Genomic DNA, 23696 nt, shown 5'->3' with positions numbered 1-23696 from the left:
CCAGTCAGTGGTGGGTCCAGGAAAATAATCAAGCTGCTAGAAATGTTGTTGAAAACATGTCTGTGGGGATCCCTGGGTGGCTCAGCGGTTTTAGTGCCGCCTTCAGCCCAGGGCGTGATCCTGGAGACCCGAGATCGAGTCCCACGTCGGGCTCCCTGCATGGAGCCTGCTTCTCCCTCTGCCTGTGTCTCTGCCTCTCTCTCTCTCTCTCTCTCTCTCTCTCTCTCTCTCTCTCTCCTCCCACCCCCTGCCGGTGTCTCTCATGAATAGATAAATAAAATCTTAAAAAAATAAAAAGAAAAACATTACTGAAAAAAAGCATTCATAAAACAATATTTGTGGGTTTGTGTGCATTTTTTTTGTTTGTTTTGTTTTTTTTTTTTTTTGTTTCTTTCACAATTAGATTGTAGTGCTTGGGCTCATCAAGGCTGAGAAATCATTTAACCTCATCCAATCTCTTCATTTTATAGCCAGCAAAGTGAAGCCTGGAGAATTTAGGTCCCAAACCTGCTTCTCCAGTGCAGCATGAAACCCACCCAGGTCCTCGGAGCCTCCCACGCAGGGCTCTGGGCTGACATTGCCCCTTGACCTCTTTCCTGGTTTCTTGGAGCCCTAGTTTGAATTCTTTCAAGTCCCGGGGGTGCTAACTAAATCGTTTTTCTAGACTGAATCAATGACTTATAACAATGATGCTCCAGAAGTAAGAAGTATCTTGCTAAGTGTCCAGTCATTCCCCACCCCACCCCCTCTTTGTAGGTGTTCAGTTTTACCAAATTCCTCTGTTAAGTGTTCATGTCTTGCTAGAGCTGTGACAAAGGCAATAGGTTAAGGCTCACACATGTACAAGTTCAACTTCAAAAGGCTTATTTTAAGCATACAGTGAAGATGGAAAACATGAAACATGCTGACTGTTGCAGTTCGATGATTAATGCCACAGATAATCACCGAACATGTTTTATTGCACAACTGATAACACGCACACACAATGAAGACATGGAGATACTTTGAACTATTCAACGTGCCCAAGACTAAATGCCAGCATTTGTTTTTATAGTTTTTGTAATCTCACCTGCTAAGACCCTTATCTTCATAAAACCACTGAGTTCCTGAATAAATATTGTGCCACAGATTTAAATCTTCTGGGGGATTTGATGCAAGTGGTTGCTGGATTTTACGTCTCAGAAGCTCATATCTAAAGCAAAAGACAAGCAGAAACATCGGGATTATCTCAACTTATGTTATTACCAAAATTCAGGTTGTTTCATGGTGTGAGTGTCTGGTGTGTGCACCTAAACGTAAAGAAAGCATCTTAATTTACAATCGGGAAGGTTTTTTGTTTTTTTTTTTCCCCCAGATAATCATGGTCTTTCGCTGCAAGTTTCAGGTATTCAATTATTTTAAAACAACCAGCTACCTTCACATTTTACTATTATCAGTAAGAATGATAACATTTTAGATTTCTTCTGTTTCAGATTTGCAAAAACTTTATCGCCAGTTTCACACAAAGTGGAAATACAAAATGCTTATAAAGTTAATGATTTCCTAAGACGTCAACCCATCGATGCTTTATAAATAATGATAATATTATCAACCTGCTACTCCTGGCTAGGTGTCAAGGTGAGGTTGTTAAAAAGCTATTTCAGAATCACACACGTTTCTTTCATCTTATCTATGTCCCTGACCACATTCTTTACAAGTTTCCAGATAATAATACCCTGCCAGAGAATTATTGCGTTAGCTTTAAAATTTTGAGGCATTTCTGTGTAAGTATATCATTTAGAACATGCATCAAGTTTGCCTAACATGCAGTAAAAATATATTCTGAAAATCAAGAGAAGGATTACATCAAGAATTGTTAGAGAACAGTGATTGTTGTTTCAAGGGGTTTTAGGGCTTCACAACATTACATTTCTATCTTGATGGACTTTTATGGCTCCATATAAGTCAAGATACACAATATGAAATTGTATTCAAGTTATGAGTGGAGGATATCCAATTAGGAGCTAGTTTTACATTCACACATGAGTAAAAGCCTCCTTCCTTCCCTCCTTCCCTTCTTCCTTCCTTCCCTTCTTTCCTTCCTTCCTTCCTTCCTTCCCTCCTTCCCTCCTTCCCTTCTTTCCCTCCTTCCTTCCCTCTTTCCTTCCTTCCTTCCTTCCTTCCTTCCTTCCTTCCTTCCTTCCTTCCTTCCTCCCTCCCTCCCTCCCTCCCTCCCTCTCTCCCTGGATATAAGGCCATAGGAGAATCCAAAAGCACAGTCACTTTCTTACCTCAAATCGGGTCCATTTGGTCTGGATGGTGGCTGCCACGAAATCCCAACATATGATTCACTTAGAGGAATCACCAACAACGGGTTAATGCCCTGAGGTAGGGTGGGGTGGGTGGTGACCTGGGTAGGTAAGCTCTCTGTGCATCCTCCTAGGTACCCGTTACCTCCTGAGCAAGCCACAATGGTGACAGAGTAATTAGTGAAGGGAATCAGATGAGTAATTACTCGACTTAACCCTGAGGAAGTAACATCGGTTATGGTGATGTGAGGATCCGGCATGCGGATCTCATAGCTAAGCATGTCCCCATTCTGGATGAGGGGGGGTTTCCAAGTGACCTGAAATAAAAGACAAATTTAGAATCAGTGTGACAACACAGGAACAGAGCAAGTCAAGTTCACAAGACCTAGAATTTGCCCAGGCCTTGTTTTCACTTAAGACGTTTTCTAAATGCCTCTTTTCGACTTAGCCTTTTGCACTAGACAGTAATGAAGGGTTTGGGATCAATTAGCAGTACACCAGGAACTAAATGAAATGCCGTTTCCTGGGTTTGGCTTTTCGTCCTGATACTTTCTAGGACTGTCAGACTAATACACACCTTGGTGCTTCATCTCCACTGTGGGTGTTCTGAAGGACACAGAGCACACACATGGAGGAAATTCACACATCCGCAGGCATCAATGGGCCAGTGGCAGGATTTGACAGTTTTCTTGTTTATAACTCAATTAAATGAAACATCAGAACTCCCTGCTTTGCGTTGTATGTACTCTAAATATGTCACTATGCCTTTTTTTTTTTTTTTGGATGGTGAGGGTGGGGGATCATTCTTTGCATTTTCTGAGGATGCACAGTTGAATTCCTGAATCTCACATGTGCATACTGTAGAAAGTAAAGCAATAGCAGCGTATATTCTCAGAGATAAGAGATATGCCCTTAAAAAGGCAAGCAAAGGATGATCCTATTTAACGAACACATGGACCTGAGCACCAGAAAAAAAGAAACATTTGTAATGGAATACTACAATTTTCATATTCCTTTTTTTTTTTTTTTTTGGCTAAATTTTCTAAGACTGTAGTGGTAACACACTCACGATTTGGAGGTAAAAGAACCCTAGAAAAATGTACATGAGCCATTAAAAAAAAATCACTTTTTACATACTATTCTGGTTCCTCTCTTATCATTGTCTTGCAATGATCCTTACATTTAGGGTATATATTTCATCTCCCCTTCTCTGGGGAGGCCTCTGAATGGATGGATGCCAAGGACAAACCCTAACGAAAACACTCTAACCCACTGAAGATACTAGGAGTTCCAGTGCCAGACACATGCCCAGATCCAATCTCTACCTGTGTACAGACACTAATCCTAACCCTAACCTTAATCCTAATTTTCACCTAGCCTAACACTAGATTTATCACTAACTGAAAACAAAACACCAATCACTAGCCCCTAATCCATACACCTAACAAAAAAAAAAAAAAACAAAACTGTAAGTTTCTTGATGGCAGGGCCTAAATTGTATAGCCATTTAATGCCATGAACACAGAGATGGAGTTCAGTAAGTAACTGTAGTCGCAGCTGATTAAATTACATTTTTTCTTTAACATACACTTATTATGAAAAGGGTAATGTATGTTGATATTAAGATTTGCAACTCTATACAAAAATCAAAGAAAAAAGTAACAGAAAAATTAGAATAGAGCAGGAGTAACCAACATTTTTTTTTTTTTAGATTTTATTTATTCATGAGAGAGGCAGAGACATAGACAGAGGGAGAAGCAGGCTCCCTGTGGGGAGCCTGATACAGGCCTCAATCCCAGGACCCTGGGATCATGACCTGAGCCAAAGGCAGATGCTCAACTACTAAGCCACCCAAGCATCCCAGCATTTTCTATCTTAAATCAAAGAGAAAATAATTTCCTCCAGAAGGAATATCACTGGAGATTTTCAGAGAGCATTCTTACTAATAAATGGTAACAAAATGGACTCCCACCACATGCCAGTTGTCTTGTTGCTTGATAACTGCTGCCCTAATTTATAATTAACAATGGCCCAATATACTATTCAGATTTTACTACATGGCTTGAAATAATTAATTTAAAAAACTTCTTGGAGAGGTCCACACTGTGCTGGGGTGAAAAGAATTTTTAAATGTGTTCCTTATGAGCATAGTGGATCTGTCTGGATGGAAAGAAAATCAAAGAAACCTAAAGAGCAAAGGTTGTAGAACAGACACCAGATTCTATTTGTTTTGGAGGTGCAATGCTCTGTGGACTAAAAAAAAAAAAAACAAAAAAACGAGTCAAGGTCAAACTCAGGGGGCTTCCTGATACTTGTCACCTAAATGAAAAATGGAAGGGTTATGACAGCTAAATTCAACCCGACTGATGTGTGGAATACCACTTCTTTGCCTCTCAAGTCAGAACATTCTGAGTTCAGGTTGAGATTTGGCAGCACTTGAAAGAATTAAAATTTAGGAGACAGTCTGTTTAGTTGAGCTACTAGTAAATTGATTTGGAAGTTGGTATTGAGGCTGAGAAAAAGTATTCATAACACAAAACTTGAGGGGCTCATCCTGGGATCAAGCCCTGTGTGGGGCTCTCTGCTCACAGGGGAGCCTGCTTTTCCCTCGCCCTCTGCCCTTCTCCCGACTCATGCTCGCTCCCATTCTATCTCTCTCTCAAATTTTTAAGATTTTATTTATTTATTTTTAAGGTTTTATTTATTTATTCATGAGAGACAGAGAGAGAGAGAGAGAGATGCAGAGACATAGGCAGAGGGAGAAGTAGGCTCCCCGCAGGGAGCTCCATGAGGGACTCGATCCCAGGACCCTGGGATCATGACCTGAGCCAAAGGCAGATGCTCCACCACCAAGCCAACCAGATGTCCCAATAAAATCTTTAAAAAAAAATGATAAAACTTGAATAAAATATCCAGAAGAGATTAAGAGATTTGGTATAATGATACTAGAGACAGTCATTTGAAGATCTTTGGGGGAAAAAAAAATCCTAATTTTCTCTATCTTAAATGTTTACATTGACAAATTAGCTATTTTCTCATTTAAAAAGTTAGAATTTGGGCAGCCCGGGTGGCTCAAAGGTTTAGCGCTGCCTTCAGTCCTGGGCGTGATCCTGGAGACCCTGGATCGAGTCCTGCATCAGGCTCCCTTCATGGAACCTACTTCTCCCTCTGCCTGTGTCTCTGCATCTCTCTCTCTCTCTGTGTCTTTATGAATAAATAAAATCTTAAAAAAATAAAAAGTTAGAATTAGAAAAAAAATGTCTTTTTAACAGTACTGAGTTGGAAGACATGAATCTACTTCTACAGAAATTTTTAGAAGGATTTTTACATAGAGAAGGCCACTGTCATTACAGTCAATAAGCTAACAGAAGTGGTATCTAATTTCATTACCTTCCTAAAAACATCCTAGAGCCATTTTTAATAATAGGTGTCTAAGATTTTTTAGGAACCAGGTAGCTAAATATTGTATTCTATTCTTTCCTAGGCTTAAGACTATATTTACATAGTGTGGCCAAAATGTACAAGATTAAAACTTTCAGTTTAACTTCCTATGGTTTTTTCATATATATACATGGTCCACAGGAAGGATGATGAAATATGGTTGCATCCCAGAGAACTCAGACCAGAGAGTCTGTTCCCAACCTGAATAAGGAAGAAATGTGTTCTCTAAAACAGCAATTTTACACTGAACTCTTTTACATGGAATTATAGTTACTGGCTAGAAATAAAATGCTTCTTTCAGAGATGCCTTGCCTACCGTAATTAGTATTTTAGTTGAGGGATTCTTAATTGTTTAGTTTTCCATTTTTCTTTTTTAGTTATTATTTTTCGGGAAAAAAAGAATGAGTGGGTAGCCAGTTGGGTGTAAGGCGACACTGACTTGAACCATCTCTTTCAGATCCCTGAAGACTGGCTTGTCTTAAAGAATCCAGGCACCTCCAAAGATCCCTATTTCAAGCAAAAATCTATGAATGCATGTCAGTTGATTGGCTTCAGGCCTGAAAAAATAGCACACATACACGTTGTAACTTTCTTCCAATTCCATCAAACTACATTTAAGGACTTTATGAATGAGTATTTATGAAGATGACAGAATGGGTTGAGAATGGGTGCAGAATTCCCTGATTGGTGATCCAGACTAGTCAACCGAAGCTGTGAGACTTTAAGCAAAAATACTTAACACCTCTGAAGCCCAATTTCCTTCATGTCTTATGTGAAGAGACCGTCCCTGCCTTCATGTCTACATGTGATCACAGAACTCTAAGACTGCTTAATCCATAAAACATATAAATATACAAGGACCTACGGTGTGGAATATGTGACTCCATGCAGCAATTCCTCTTAACAACTGACTCCCTGGCAAAGTTTCTCATACAGAATAAGGTATACAATAAATATTTGTTGGAATAAAATTAAATCTTCTCTTTCAAATGTCATCCCTTACTTTTCAAATTGTTAGCATTAGTTTTTCATTTCATATATTATAGAATTGCATCTTGAAATTAGAGAAAGAGCATATATATATATGAAAAATATATATATATTTCATTATATATGAATCTATATATATATTTCATTAGTTAGTTCAGTATGGCTTCACCTCTCTTTCCATCCCCTCACTGCCAGCTACCCTCTTAAAATGAGTAAGTGATATCTTGGGATATATTCTCCTGTACTTTCTGGTATGTTCATATGAGCAAAGCAAATATACCCACACATATATAACATCTGGTATGTTCATATGAGCAAAGCAAATATACCCACACATAAGCTTCTCTCTCTCTTTTTTTTTTTACCAAAAAATGTCTATTCTACACCTATTAATCTACAACTTAATTTTTAGACTTAACAATAAATGACAGATTCTTTTTTCTGTTACATAATATTCCTTTCATAATTGAAAAAAATTCAGTTTTTATCCTATTGGCATTTCTTTACTGCTAAAAACAATATTTGAAAATATATGCATACATATCATTGTATTTATTTTTTATTGGATAGATTAGCAAGAATTGCTATGCCAGAAGGTCCATTATGTTTTATTTCAATGATTATTGAAGGATTACTTTTTAAAGGTTGAGGTAATTCCTTTTATTACAGACAATGAAAAAAAAAAGTATCCGTTAAAAAAAAAGTATCTGTGATCTGGATCCTTACAAACTATTAAAATTATCATTCCTTTTAGTCTTTGCTTATTTATTACTTAGTTATTTCTCTAATTATTTCTTAATTATTTCTCTAACTAGTTTGTGTTCTTTTGGCATTTTTGGTGAGGTACAAATACTTCCAAGTAATATTGAACCTTTGTACATCCTCCTCTTTAAATTGTCCATATCTTATGCATTATTTTCTATCGAGATATCTTTGTATCTTAAATTATTAGAAGTTCTTTCTATATTATGGGGACATAATCTATTTCTCTATGATGTGTGTTACAGATTTATTTTCCCAATTTATCTCTTGGAGTTTAGCCTTTTATTTTTCTTTTTTTTTTTTGAGGGAGTCTTAGCCTGCAAGAAACAATCAAATTATTTTCTAGCTAAATATAACTATATTTTTTAAAATTAATTTTAAAGATATTATTCATTTTTTTTTTGAGAGAGAGAATTAGAGAAAGCACAAGCTGGAAGAAGGGGGAGAAGCAGACTCCCAGCTGAACAGGAAGCCCAGTGCAAGACTCCCTCCCAGGAACCAGGAGGATGACCTGAGCCCAAGCAGATGCTTAACTGAGTGAGCCACCCAGGGGCCCCTATCTCTTTTTTCTTTTAACGCTTATGAGTTTCTGTGTTTGTTTTTTCTTTAGAAAGAGCCCCTGTGTCTTTTAATTATATAAAATTCTTCCTTCTCTTAGTTATTTTTTTAACATTAAAATTTTAGTGATCCCTGGGTGGCACAGCGGTTTGGCGCCTGCCTTTGGCCCAGGGCGCGATCCTGGAGACCCGGGATCGAGTCCCACACCGGGCTCCCGGTGCATGGAGCCTGCTTTTCCCTCTGCCTGTGTCTCTGCCTCTCTCTCTCTCTCTCTCTCTCTCTCTCTCTGACTATCATAAATAAATAAAAATTTTAAAAAATTAAAAAAATAAAAATAAAAAAAACATTAAAATTTTAGTTTATTGGAATTTAATTATGATATAAAATAGAAAGATCTTTTTTTTCTCTTACACAAGGACACAGGCCAGTATCATTTTTCAAGCAAACCATTATTTCTCAATGAAATAAAATATTACTTCTACCATCAAAGAAATTTGTCTCCAGCATCACAGCTTAGTTGTTTTTGTTTTATCTTCAATTAGTCCTGAATTGTACTCAAGACTTCCATGTAGCGATCTTATAAATCCTTATGTGCAATCATATAAATCTTTCGCTATTACAAAGTGAAAAGTGTTGAGTTAAAATTAATTGAGTTAAAATTGCTGCTTAATCACCAGCAATCTTAGAAATCAACTTTATCTTAATTTGAATTTATATTGAATTTTTTTGAGAAATGGCTGCTGAATCTTACAAGACCTTTCTTTCCTGCATCTATGTATAAAAAAAGAATTATACGAGTTTTCTCCTTTGATCAGATGACTTAGGAAATATGTTGATAGATGTCCTGATGTTGAACCATCCTTATATTTTTGGAGTCAAACCAAATTTGTCCTGGCATGTCATTCTTTTAATATACCCCTTAATATTCAATTTGTTAATATTTTATTGAGAAGTTCTAGATCTATATTCATATATGAAATTAGTCTATAGTTTTACTGAACTATCTTTCTCAGGTTTTGGTAGAGCATTTTTACCAACTTTAGAAAATGGGATGAATTTTCTTAAGTGATTAGATACCAAACAAAACTGCATGATTTTCACTTTTTCAGATAACCTCTTTGACATCATATATTATTTCTTTTCTTTATAATCAAATAATCAAAAACAATATTAAGAATGTAACTTTGGAGATGCCTGGGTGGCTCAGCGGTTGAGCATCTGCCTTTGGCTCAGGGTGTGGTCCCAGGTCTGGGGATGGAGTCCCACATCAGGCTTCCTGCATGGAGCCTGCTTCTCCCTCTTCCTGTGTCTCTGCCTCTCTCTCTCTCTCTCTCCCCGTGTCTCTCATGAATAAATAAAATCTTAAAAATAATATAACTTTGATATACAGCTGTGCACTCCAATTTTCCTTTCTTAAAGCTCAAATCTATGCCAAGTCATATCACCTTTTTACTTATTACCATATTACTTGGTTTTATATTAGACCTAAGAATATGGAGTTTCTCTTCCATTCCTGGTTAGACCATGACTTCTTACAGGCAGCATGGTGCCGCAGTGAACAGAACATATGGCCCAATATAGCAAGAACTAGGGGGAAATACCGGTCCATTCCTGTTCTCCCTCATCCTATCAACCTATCAATCATCCTATCAATAAAAAGTATTGTTTATTCCTCTTAAGCTGATTTGTTTTTTTCTCCCAAGTTCTTGTCACTTCTGGGCATATTATATATTCATTCATGTCGTTCTGTCTAAAATGTAAGCCCCATAAAAGTAAAGATTCTATTTCAGTCTCTGGTGTATCCTGAGTGATTAAAGAGGCATTCATGCAGGTGTGTTCCTACTCAATAAATGTTAGCAGAATTGGTTATTATTATTGTTGTTGCTGTTAATATTAATGACAATTCCCTTGATCCTAATACTCAGAAAGATTCTATGTGGTAAATGTTGAATCAATTTCTTAACCAATGCATTAATGACAATACTTCTGTTTTTTTTTTCTCATTAAAATATTCTGTAGATGCAATTTTAACTTTTAAATCCTGTATTTGACAAAGAGAAATCACTCTACTGCAGTCACCGGCCTTTGTGTATCAGATAAGCCATATCACTGGAGGATGTACTTTGGCAGTCGTAAGATCTTTCTAAGCATAATATGAGCTGATAATAGGTCATTTTAATATTTAAATACATATCAGCCTATGCTAGATTCGGTTGAGTATTCCTGAAGAGTCTCTCCATTGATAACTTTTGATTTTCTAGTAATAAATAAAATGAGAATTAATTAAAGGTACAATTTTTTTAAGAAAACTTTTGTTAATGTACAATGACCATACATTTCAGGTACCTTCTTAGAGATTTTAGATTCCTAACCTGGTTGATGAGAGCCTGTGAGATAGAGCTCCCTAGCCAAGCTAATCTAAACTCCACTCTAGCACGTTCACAAGCCATGCACATTGTTTCATCCCTGGATGAGGTTACAGAATCAAAAACAAAAATGAATAAAATAAGGAAGAAGAAGAAAAAGAGAAAACCAGGCGGCTTGTTTTGGATACTCTCTGATCTTTATTTATATATGCTGAGTCAAGTAGAATTGTGCATGGAGACATTATTCTTCTGAAAAGATTTGTTCTTTTTTTCAGATCTGACCAGTTATTAAATGTTTGTTATAAAGAATCCAGAAAAATGTCCTTTACGTAGCTTTGCCTCTGAGAAGGGCCAGTACTTATGTCCCATCACATTGATTGGTATTGCTACTGAAGTTTTGCAAGATTCCCTCAGGATTGAAATAAAAAGTTATTTCTGGAATGATTAATCACTCTAGGTTTGTTTGGGATCTTACTTGCTTTGGTTTGGTTTTTCTTTTGAATGAAGAGCAATTCCTAAGATTGCTCAATTGGTATAATAAGCATTGCATATCATGTACTTCAAATTAATTTCTTTTTACTGCGTAATTCTGTTGGAATTCTATACAGTTTTGATATTTCTATCAAAAAGGTGTGTTGCTTTGACCAGTCTCTTATTAAAACTAAAAAAGGCTTTTAAAAATAGCTTTTAGTTTGTAGGTCAAATTAAATTTCTCCAACAATTTACACTATTTAGCAACACCTAGTGTTTGCTTTTGTGGAGGAGAGAGAACACACACCATAGATCCAAGTAATAATTTCAACAGATGAACTTTGCAGTTATGCAAATATCCTTTGTTTTGTGCTCTGGTGAGCAAGCTACTGTACCAATGCTTTTGGCAGTAGTACAAGACTGAATCCATGGAAGCATGTGTGTATTTACACAAAAGAGGCTTCTAAGCTACAAAACTCCCTCCTGTTTGGTTACACTAATTTCCCTTGAATGAAGTTTGTATGCAAGCCAAAACAATGGTAGTTATCCTGTCCTCTAGAGTTCATTCCCAGTAGAATGAAGTGAATAATTGAACACTTCCTAGATAGCCCAGTAATACGCTATTTTTGCTTCTTTCCCCATCATTTTGATTCTCTGATCATTAACAAAAATCAGAATATTGGTAATTGGAACTTTTGTTAGTATGCTAATCCATTCCTCTGCATTTTCCCATCTCTTCTCATTTTCTGATCTATTTAAATCTGACGTGGTGGTTAAGCTAAGCATCCCATTGTGGCATTCAAAGTATTTCAGGTGTGTGAGGCAAATGGAAGCATCTCAACAATATAATTAAGGGGAAACAGGGAGAAATGAAAAACTGACATCGAATTCAAGATAGTTTGGGCCAAAGGCCAAAACCCAGTTTCTCCAGTGAATGCCTAAAACAACAAATGTGTGCGTTTTGTCAGTAGATGGCTCTGTTCAACACAGAGTCAATCCAGGGTAAATGCCTAAGCCTGTGAAGGAGACGAACACTCAGGGTCTTACCTCGGCTGTGTGGGGTCCTAGCACATGCACCACAGGTGGCTGCACCCCAGCAGGTCGTGAGGGTCTCGTGGTCACTTCCGCCCAACCACTGCTGTTTGTACCTCCGTTAAGAGTGCTCATTAGTACCCGGTATTCATATTTTGTCCATGGGCTAAGAGCAGGAGTCTTGTCAATAAACCTCATGGAATGGCTTCTTGGGAGAGTCACCAGGGTAGTAACTTCTTCCTCGCCTTGGACTCTTCTGTCAATTGTGAAGTTCTCCACCAAGCCATTGGGGTGAGTGGGAGGTTGCCAAGATATAATCACAGATGTTGGGGTATCAGAGAATAGCTCTGGACTTGGGATATCTTCTGGTGCATCTGGGAGTGTCCACACGGTCTGGGACTCTGGGGAGAGGGAACACCCTTTGGAAGTACAGGCTTCTACCTGAAACTTATAGGGAGTATATGGGCGTAAATGGATCACTGTGCAATTAGTGACATTTCCAGAAGTTTTCAGGGAGAGGTGGCCATGTTGGTAAATGCTATAGTGGGTAATGACCCCATTGCACTTTAAAGGATGCTGCCAGGTGACCAACATCATTCTTGACTTCACATCCAGAAGAATTGGAGGGTCCATAGGTCCAGGCTCTATAGAGTGGAATAAATTCAAAAAATGATATCTCTTGCAAACATCCTGCCTCTCTCCAAAATGAAGCCAAAATAAATGGTGATTCCTCTCTAAAGGTCTGAAATTAGACACTTGGCAAAGGCCAGTTGGTAAATAAATAAATAAATAAATATCATAAGGACAAGGACCGTGACTGCTTTGCTCATAAACGTGAGAGAAGTACTTGCTGAATATGACGGAGCTCAATTGTTATTTTCCTTCCTAAGACAACTTCATCAAAATCATTTCTCTTTATCAAAGCTAATGATTAAAAATAGCAGGCAGACTTTTCTGCCCTAAAGATATTAAAAGGGAAATAGACAAGAGGGCTGCGGAAACCAAAGCTCCAGCTTCACCACTTTTTTCTAGAGCCCCAGTAACTAATTATAATCAATAACACTATCATAACAAACCTGCATATTTTACAGCCCAGTAAAATCCTCCGGCATCTCTCATTATATATTCCATATTATACCAAGTTCTGTTTATCATTCTAATCCATGTTTTGCAATTTATCTACTCCCTGTTAATATTATAGGTGATTTTTTAGTGTGACTGTGACAGAAGCTGCCGATTTAGCTCTTTCACCTACTGATAAATAAACAATGCACAGATCTGACCTTTAGGTTAACAGGTTTTATGCTTGCTCCACTCAGCACTCTAACTGATTCAATTATCATAAAGGTTCAGGAGGCTCCATGAATACTGAAAAAGGCCCACCATATGCCTTCATAGGTGTTGTGGAACAGCAAATATTCTGCAGCCCTCCAGAGAAATTCCTTAATTGTAAATAATTTCACCATGCGACACAATCAAGTCACCTTGAATGCAAACCCCTCAGCCTGCGGAGGCAAAGTGTTATTTAAGCTTTACTGGGCTGCGTTAAATTCTGCAATTTGAAGGGCTGTTAAGTTTTTCAATTGAAATTTCATTTAAAATGCAGGTGCTTTTTATTATATGGAGGCTTTACTGCTCTCTAGGTACAAGCAAGAACATGGTGCAATAACACAAATCTGACTCAATCAGTGATCAGTAACAGCTGTAATTCCAGAACATTTAGCATTCTTATAAACCACGGCCTGAAATCTATAAATTGCTACAACAGATCAAGAAAATACTATATCCCCCTTTTCTGCCCACAGCAATTTTGACATTTATGAGATTTTTCTGTGAACGTTAGATTTTATTGAAAATCTTTAAAGAAGATACACTCGGATTTAGTAATTGTTTAAAACAGCGTTGATTATGTGAGTGTGTGTACGTGATTCAGTGTGACACCCAAGGCTTAAATTTTAAATGCAACTGCTGCTTCTGAAAGCCAGTGACCACAATAATAGCTGGGTTAGATGAGCACGAATATGAGCACACTTTGACACAACACGATCCACGTATTTGTCACCAACCGGACCGATGGTAGAGCCCTCATGACTCTTTGAGAGGAAGGATGCTACACTGTGCTCACCCTGAAATCAAGCCATCTCTGACCATTTGGTAATGCATCTGACTCGAAGGAGAAAAATCCTAAAAGTACGGTGATTTTGATACGGATCGCATTTTCCATTTTAGTTTGCTGTTAGCTTTCATTTTAAAGCTTCCTTAAAACCCCTATGACTTTTCTTACTTTTGCTCTCTGGCATATGGTAGTGGTAGCAATTATTGTATCAAAATAGGGACACAGATCCTTGGTTATTTGCACTCGTCAACCAGAGTCGGCTATTTCCCCAAAAAAAAGCAAGTGTGAGTCTTAAGAGATGCCAGTGTGTTTTGGGACACCAGACCCTCTGACATTGGGTCTGTAAAATCAATGGATTCTAGTCTTTTTTGCCTTACCCTATCTCATCACCACCCCCCTAAAGAAGAATAGTCTACATTTAAGAATCAGAATAGTGCTCATGAGGGATTCCAGCAAGGTCCTGCTTACATAATCATTCCTTGTTTGTGCACGCTCAAAACCATAAGCTTCTTCAGGGAAAAGAAACAATAATCGATAACGGGGATAAACCTTTTATTTCTCCTGAATCGGATGATAGTTTTATAGGTAAAACATCTATGATCATGAGATGAACTGGCACTTCAAGGCCTCCCGGAACACAGGCTCTCCTTAAAGATGATCTCTTATCTTGGGAAAGACGAGATGTTCAATTTCAATTTCATGATTTTTTTTTCCCCTTAAAAGCCAGCATACATTTTATTAGCTTCCCTCTCTAGCTGAGTGGGCTCCCTGCTCTTGTTGCAAGAAGGGTCCTTAAACTTGTGTGATTCAGGGGAGGAAGCTGAAAGCAGCTTAATTAGCTACTTTGGCCAAGGAAGTGTTAAAACCTGACTCCTGGCACTCTTTCAATTTAGTGCTTTAAAATGATAAGCCGAATCATCTAATTCTATATACAAATCAACTGGCATGCTACCGCATGGTGGAAAGGGTCACCACAATTATGTAAAACATGAGTAATAACTATAATTGGGGTAGTTTGCTAATACAATAAAAAGCTCTGAACATGAGAAAAGTTATGCTCACAGCGGTAGCTATCACTTTCTAAAGTAAGAATTCATGGATGAAATGACATGAAAAAGATGGTTATAAAATTTTAATGGAATGATAAAAGGCAAAAGTCAGCCTCTCAGCTGAATTCTTAAAATCCCTATATATCACAATCAGCTCCTTAACTGTAAAATCAATGTGGAGTATAACATGTTGTCAATGCGGCTGTCACTGGAGAGGAGACTAGAAAGTCTGACAGCCACACAGCTCAACTGGCCAGTGATGAAAATACAACCGTACAGCCCTCTCTGTGGGTGTAATTGTTTAGAGAACTCCCTCCTGGAGCTGGGAACAGGAGCATCCTTCCTGTTCAGATGCCTGATTCATATTTCAGGCCATTTCATTACAGCATTAATAACAGAAAGTAGTTTCACTTTGGCAAATGAAATTATCTTTTATGGGAAACTATTTTGCTCATCAGCTTCAAAAGTTCAGCCCCGGCCTAAAAGAGAGTAATAAAATCGTTAACGGAGGGGTCTGCTTATTTATTTTCAGAGTCAGGTGTGTGCACTGGAAGGGTGTGCGTGCACATGCCTGTGTGTGTGTGTGTGTGTGTGTGTGTGTGTGTGTGCGCACGCAGGAATATATACTCTGGATGACTCCCACCTGCCACGCGTGTATGACTTTCAGTGGTTTCCTCAGATCTCCTACACTCGTTTGCTATTAGAGACCCACGATTGCTCAGTTTTCCTGGTATGGTCTCATTACTGCCCTAAAGCAACATTTTGCCATTCTAATTAAAAACTCCGTATCAACGCTCTTTTCAGTAATATTAACTCCACACATGAATATCCCCTGAACTTGCCGATGACTTCAAAATCAAGCTGGCAAATATATGGATGTATAATTATATAGAGCAATATATTACACACTAATTGTAAATGTAGCCTTTTGAAATTCGCCACTGGTATGTTAGCAGAAGAGTGATGGATTCTATCTTCCCTTTAATCATGAGTTCTTTTATCAATTTATTATTTATACCCCACCCAACTCCTTCCCGAAAGGATTTTTGACACCTCATAATAAAAGACTTCAATGAAATAGGACCAATAAAATAAAGGTAAAGAAATACTAATCTCATGATGATGAAGAGGGTACCATAGTTGTATCCAGAAACAAGTATTAAAAATGGGGATGCTTGTTTTGCACAAAAACGAACTTCTTGACCACTAATAAGACAGGAAGTGGGCTGCATAGACAGGCGTTGTCCTTTAATAAAAGCAGGTTTTGAAGACTAGAAGCTTGTTGAAATTGAAAGGATACCATTTGATGGTCTCCAAGCAGGAGAACCAATACTGGGAAACTCTTTTTCTGCATTTTTCCCATAAGAGAGCAAATGTAGTTGAGGAAGAATGCTTTGACTTCTAGAACTAGGGTATATGGTGCAGTGAATGGCTATGGATTCTTCCTTGAAAGTTTGGGACAGAAAATTAAATGTATCGATGTGAGAATTCATGAAAGTAGAAAAAAAAAGTCCTGAAAGAACTGGGGGTTCCAGGTTCGGAAGAACAGTCTGCCTTACGTGGCTGAAAGAGATCCAATTACTCAGGGGTGTTTGAGGCCGGGTGGATGGAACTTTCCATTAAACAATCCATCCTTTCAAAGGAGTTTCTGTTAGTTGCTTTTAGCTTTGGACCTTAGGATATAAAAATAAGAATGTAAAAATAATAATAAATATTTGCTTTAATTAAGTCCAGGAAAACAAGAATTTGGGGGGTGGGATTCATGCAACAGAAAATAAAGTATGTAGCGGTGTGCATACGGAGACATTTTACTCTCTAAGTTGGTAGTTCACATCATTTACCTTTCATCATGGATCTTCTGTTATGGATAAAGTAAGATACCTATAATCACTGTTTGAAAGGATAAATATGTTAGTATTCGGAAGTTAATATTTAAAGCTACTAGGATGTCTATTTAGAATGGAGAAAGCAAAATAATTGTGCAGCACTACTGAAACTTGTAGTTTGTAGTTCTTCATTAAATAAAATTGTATCTACTGATGTAAATATGCTTCATTCTAATTTTAAAATGTTCCTATAATTCTCTAACAGAGAACATTTTTTTTAAAGATTTATTTATTCATGGGAGACAGAGAGAGAGAGAGAGAGAGAGAGAGAGAGAGGTAGAGGGAGAAGCAGGTCCAGGATCCTGGGATCACGACCTGAGCCGAAGGCAGACGCCCAACCTCAGAGCCACTTGGGTGTCTCAAGAACATTTTTTTAAGGCGCAGAATGAGACTTCAAATTCTAAAACACACCAATAAAAATATTCTGGCCAGTGCAATATTAATTTCAAAATATAAATACTTGTAAGAGCACATATTTATTAAATGATCTAGAAAATTCTACTCTGGAATTATCTTGATCAACTAATCTAATTTCATAATGTAGTTTTAATTCTCCCTGTTATAAGGCTCAGAGTGTTTATTTTTATTACAGGTTTTGAGAATAAGAAAAAGTGTTTTCCTTCTGGGACTCTTCTTCCTACATACCCCTCCCCTCTTCATTTTGAACTAGACATGATTTTGGGCTAACAGACGCCTCTCTAATTAGAACACTCATTATCTTGGTCAAGACAGTCAATGTTGAATCAGAGGGACAGCCAGCAGTCTGCCTCTGGCCAAGGTAGAGAATGAAAACTGCTTTTGGGATTTCCTTCTCACATTTGCCTCTCATCCTCACCGGTCTTATCTCAGACTGAAGCTGAAACCATTGGTAGGACACCCCGCAAGCCACCCCCCCAGGTCTCCTGTGTCAGTGAGCAGCCCAACAGCAATTGCTTCTTCTGGACCAACTGTGAGGAAATCAATTTGAAATCTGATATTAAAGTGAACTCCAAATAAATCATTCCCTATTCCTTCTCCTGGTCTTCTCCTCAGGAAAAGCTTTCCTGACATCCCACGTTAAGGGAAACAATTGGCCTCTGGGCTTGCTCTCATAGAAGCCTTAGTTCTCTATACTCTAACTATGGTTTCACTCTATGTTCCCCTTGCCAGAAAATGGGTGCTTCAAGGAAAGAACAGGGTGTTCATCATCCTTGTAACTTTGATGTCTCTTCAAGTCTCTGGTACAGGGCAGGTACCCAGACAAGGTTTGCTTGGTGGGGTTTTCATGGATTTGCTTATATAAAAGTCTTCTTAATCAATACTTCAATTGATAATGTTTGGGCACCTGTTCTATATCAGATCCTCCACCAGGCACTAGATACACAGTCATCGCCCCTTATCTGCAGGGGATTCATTTCAAGACTCTTAGTGGGTACCTGAAGCTGCAGATCATGTTGAACTCTATACACACTATATTTTCCGGTACATACATACCTATGATAGTTTATAAATTAGGCACAGTAAGAGATTAACACCCATAACTCAAAATGGCAGATAAGGGGAGACAATAATACAAAGATAAATGAGACAGAGCCTTAGATCCTGAGAAGTTGCAGTTCAGAAGCAGATACTGATGGAGGACGATACAAATCAAAACTCTACAGTAGCAATGAGAAGGGAAGGCTTCACAAAGGAGGTGACATTTGGGCTGAGGTCTGATGAATGAGCAGATTTTTCCAGACTACAAACAAGGAAGACGTGTGTTCTGTTAGATACAGATTTTGACTAACATTGCAATGTCTCTCTGTCTCATTTCTGTTCCTTTGTAAACTGTTATGAGAATCTCAGAGATGAATGAGGGGGTTGAGGAGAAGATACTCAAAAATGCTAACAGAAAAAGTAAAGCAGCATCCAAATACTAGAATAGTATCCCTCATTGCTTCATCCTTCACTCTGGTGCAATTGTATGTGTGGGGAAAAATAACAAGGTCTAACATAATGAATAAACTTAAAGTACTGTCTAGATGATAGGATACATAGCCCTAAGTTCTAGCATACTCCAGGCAAAACTCGTGAACAGTTTGTTAGGAAAATAATGAGCCATGAAAAATTGTCTAAGTAAATCTACAGAATAAAACGTTCAAATCCCACAATTTTTATTTAATAATGCCTCTTAGATTAGTGGTTAAAAATATATATGTGGAGTCTTTAACTTCAAATTTAGTAAAATGATCAAATTTTTAAAGTCATTTAAAACTACATGATAACTCAATGGTCTACTCTAGAACCAATTTGAGTTTTTGTTTTGGAAGGAGAGGAGCAGTTTTTAAAAAACAATCTCATTTTCATTAAGTTGAGCTGATTGCCTGTGTGTGCCATAAATGTTCACTGTTAAAATGACTGAAATATAGATATTGCATATTTCAATCTTGTTACCCAGAAAACTTTGAGAAAAACAGATTATCTGACTTTTGTTGGTCTAGAGAATCACATTTTTAAAGAAAAGTGGGTTACCTTATATTTTACCTAGGACAGGATTTTAGTAGGTCAAAGTACATGTCCACATGCTAAAGTTACAAGAAACTTACCTTTCCAGCCAACTACAATTTCTACATGCATATACTACACAGAAAACAATTGCGAACACACAAGAGAAAAGGAGTAATAATATAATCAACAGTGACAGTTATTGCAGGTTAAAAAATACCAAAAACTTCAGTGCTTTGGCAAGTATCTTCATGTTATCAATCATATGCATCCACGTCTAACACAATCCTAATGTATTTTTGCAAACTGCAGATATGCCAGGTGCTTGGACTCCCAGCAGCATGCAAAATAATAATAAATAACAAATAAATAAATAAATAAATAAATAAAATAAAATAAAACCACCAGAACACCTACACACACATATACATACACAACGAAAACCATGAGTTGTTTGTATTTATCTGGTTGCAAATAGTCGAACACTACACTGACCAAGTTGGCTGGAACAAACATCTTTTATTAACACACATTTAACAGGATTTAAAATATTCATAGGAAATGTGCATTATTATTATTTGGCATCAGCACGCTAGATTTTTAAAAATGCATGGAACTGGATATTGGTGGCACTCTGATATAAATGACAAATTATTTGAAAAAAATCTATTAAAATTCTTCACATCCTTTCTCTGTCCATGAGAATTTCTCTTTGCACCCAAGCATTTGTTTCTCTGTGTACAGTTCATTTCCTGCCTAGGTATCTCTTTCTGGTTTCAGCCATGTCACAGGCTTGATGAAAATCACAGTCTTGCTACATCACACTAAAAATACTGCTCTTGGTGACCTTTTATGGCAAAAGGAAGTTTCGAGGCTTTGGCTGATACAGAAAGGTGCCTATTGATGGTATGAAATTTAAATGTGGGTATGAGGTGACTTCTCTATTTTATTCTGTAAGATGATATGTAGAATTTTTACATTAGAAATTGCACTTGGGCAAATGGGCGGTGCTGGTCAGGATCTAGTATGAAGTGTAATTCTGGCATGGAGCTGTCATCATGGGTGGTTTCATAAGCAATGCTTTGAAGCCTTGACAGAAAAACTGCTTGTGCCCAATGCCAATCTCTCACTCTTTGTCAACTCAATTGCACATCCTTTCAGAGATGGCATCCATCTCCACTGACACCCAAAATATAGAGTGCACTGCCATTATGTGTCGGGGTAAGCAGGTACTGGTCACTTAACTTAGGGGGCAAATGGCCCGCCTTTGGCTCTTTCATAATGTATATGACTTTGCAGTGTGCACATGAAGCAGAAGAAGAAGGAAAGGATTTTAATAAAAATGATGGCTGGGTTTCTTGGGTTAATACTTGCTATACAGTCATGTGTTACCAATTCTTAAAGGAGATAATGGGTTAATACTATTCATTTCAAACCCAGGCCCTAAAACTCACAAAGAAGGCAATGTCTATGTGCATGAAAATTCTGACCACATAGACTCTGTAAGACTTGTTTTATGGTAAGATAGGGCAGAAGTTTGCTCAACAAAGCATGCTATGCTGACTGGTACTTTGCAATGTTTTATACTTTATTTATGTGATAACTTCCTGCCTGTAGATAGAAGATCATGGCCTCTAGACAAGAGAATCACCATTGAGGAAATCCAAGTGTTGCCCTTCCTCTGTGGGAATAGAAATTATAGGTTCTAAAAAAGGAGTCCATTTCCCTCCTCTTCCAATGTGGCATTCTAAGGAGCCATCACCTCTATAGTGAACTGATTAATTTAGTTGCCCTTTATTGAGTGCCATCAAACATTCTATACCTAAGAAGGACAACTGAAAGTCTATTTTCAGTTGTTTTTTTTTTTAATTCTTTAAAAAAAATCTATTTTGAGTGTGAGCTCTATGGCTCATAAATCTGTATACAGTTGGTGACTATGCTGTCAGATTCCCCAGAGCATGTGTGATGTTCCCCTTAAAAGGGGTGTGGGTGCATTGAGTAGTGCGTTAATGCTTTCTGGGTCCTGGGTGTCGTTTATTGCACTGTGCTGATAATTTACTAAATGGTACCCAAGAGACCAAAAGGACTGGATGTGCCCTTGCAAAGTACCTAACTTGCTCCCAGGGAGTAATTACAAATTGAGAGAAATGGATGAAGTATTATATATTATTGTTCATAATGGCCTTTCTAAAAAATAAAGTAAGCTTTAGGGAAGGTAAATAGCTCTGATTCTATCTCATTTGATGTCTTTTCCTCACTAAAATAATATAATTAAGGGTATTACAGAAATAAAAGAATCTATTTAATATACAATTGATATTGTTTCAAATACCATGTCTTTTGATTAATATCTAGCCTTTTGAAAGTCACTCAGGTGCTCATTGGATATAGAGCCAGAATGGCAATTGTCCAACAGAGCCACATCTTCAAAGGAGCCTCTGATTAAAAGACTTGACAAGATTAACCCTAAAAACCTCATTGTTCAAAGATGCAGTGTCCTCATTCACTCCGTAGAGCTTGATTTAATTTGAAACTTTCCTTAAAAAAAAATTATACTTCCATATATATGCTTTTATAGAGGTAATTTATATAAAACTAAGTAGTATAGCCATGTATTCATTTTCTATATATAACCTAGTTATATATAGAACATACATGTGACTCTTTCACGAAAAACTAGAAAAGTCTCTTGATTGAATAAGGCAATATCAGTCTCCTCTTTGTGATAGTGCAGAATCACTGTTATCAGATTATGTGTACTTCTCTATTCTGAAGTCTGTCTTTCAGGTGTGACTAATAGTATAATGGACTCTGTTTCCAGGAAAACATATAAGGACATGGTAAGCATCCTCATGAAGTAAGACCCCAATTTCATGTCCCTCTGCCTGCAGAACTCCTCCAAAGCAGAGTATACTGAGTGGGAGATGATAACTTTCATCTTACAGGACACCTAGATGTACTCCAGAATGGGGCCATGTCATAATTTATTGTGAATTACTTCTTCCCGGAGTGATTTTTTTTTCTGAGGTCCTCACCTTCCAAATCCCTCAAGCCTACATTTTTCGTCTTTTTCTGCAGAGTCTGACTACCCTTGCCCTAGAAAAGATTATTATCACTAACTATCAAGAAAATAGGGGAGGCTTATGTCTCTGTTTTGGAAAAACTGAAGACATTTAATAGTCCCTAATGTAGACAACATTTGGCGGTATATCATTCAGACCACTTACTGTCCTCTGTGGTCACGAATAGAATCCAAGAACTAGGTGCACTGCCAAATCCATTGGAGGCAACCAACCGAAACTCATATTCTGTGTACGGTTGGAGATCTCTCACTTCATAGCTTAACGATGCAGAAGGACTGGAAAATAACCTACATAGGAAAGAAATGTTAACTAGGAAGCTTTATATACTCAAAGAAATTAAAAAAAAATACACAAGTAAAATCTTGTTGCAAAGAATTTTCAAGGAATGTCAACATACAGATAAGTACTGTGATTTTCTGTTGTTACAGGAGATCTCTCTTAAAATAAAGAGCCATTTGGCTGACGGTTTGTCCTACTGCATTTATATGAGATGTAAATCCTAGTAGTATTGAGAAAATTTGAGTCTACTCTTGAGACTGATTACCACATAGAATTTATAGACCAGGTATTATAATTTTGTTTCTACAGTTCAGACAGCATTCTTTTTTTCAGTTTAGGTATATGCTTGCTTTATGCAGCACATATGCTCATGAAAAGTTAAGGGGGAAGAAATCTTATATAATGCTATATAAATGAAAAACAGATATTTTTGCAAAGCAAATAATTATCTCCTAGGGTGTTGCTTGTTTGTTTGTTTGAACTTCTAAAAGGCAGCCTTTATTTGTTGCAAGTAAGAACTGACCTATTCAAAAATTAAGACAAAGTAAATTATATCCACATTGTGTAATCCAGGGGACAGTTAGGAGGATGGACAAAGTAGGATGCTCACTCTAGAAATCCATGGGTGGAGTGGCCAGGCCTCATCTGGAGCTGGTATTTGGGAGAGCCGGGAGCGTTGTTACGAGCTGGTGTAGACCAGACAACCTGAAGACTGGTTGGAGTGGCAGATGAAAGCCTCGGAGGCAGCACGCCATCTGGAGCTGTCGAAAAACACAGATGAATTAGAGCAGAGAAAACTGTGGAGAACATATGCTGGATGGAATCGAAATGCTCCATATACTGGAAAAACTGTTCCTCAGGACCAACAACAATGTTAAACATGGTCCATTTAATTTAACATTTTCATTC

The 23696-nt window shown here is 37.5% G+C and overlaps 1 protein-coding gene across 1 annotated transcript in view; it reads right to left on the bottom strand.

Annotated features, from left to right (window-relative positions):
* The window catches only part of USH2A (usherin), a 686930-nt gene that overhangs the window by 218309 nt on the left and 444925 nt on the right, over window positions 1-23696 (bottom strand). Inside the window, exons 38-42 of the mRNA XM_055333895.1 lie at window positions 23398-23548; window positions 22653-22795; window positions 11924-12552; window positions 2271-2605; window positions 1070-1192 (exon numbers count right to left, since the gene is read on the bottom strand). Coding sequence (XP_055189870.1) covers window positions 1070-1192; window positions 2271-2605; window positions 11924-12552; window positions 22653-22795; window positions 23398-23548 — 1381 coding nt within the window. The remainder of the gene's footprint in view (window positions 1-1069; window positions 1193-2270; window positions 2606-11923; window positions 12553-22652; window positions 22796-23397; window positions 23549-23696) is intronic.

The sequence above is a fragment of the Nyctereutes procyonoides genome, unplaced genomic scaffold (assembly GCF_905146905.1).
Source record: "Nyctereutes procyonoides isolate TBG_1078 unplaced genomic scaffold, NYPRO_anot_genome, whole genome shotgun sequence".
Classification (NCBI taxonomy): Eukaryota; Metazoa; Chordata; class Mammalia; order Carnivora; family Canidae; genus Nyctereutes; species Nyctereutes procyonoides.
Note: the sequence above shows the minus strand (reverse complement) of the source record. Positions and strands in the feature narration are given on the sequence as shown.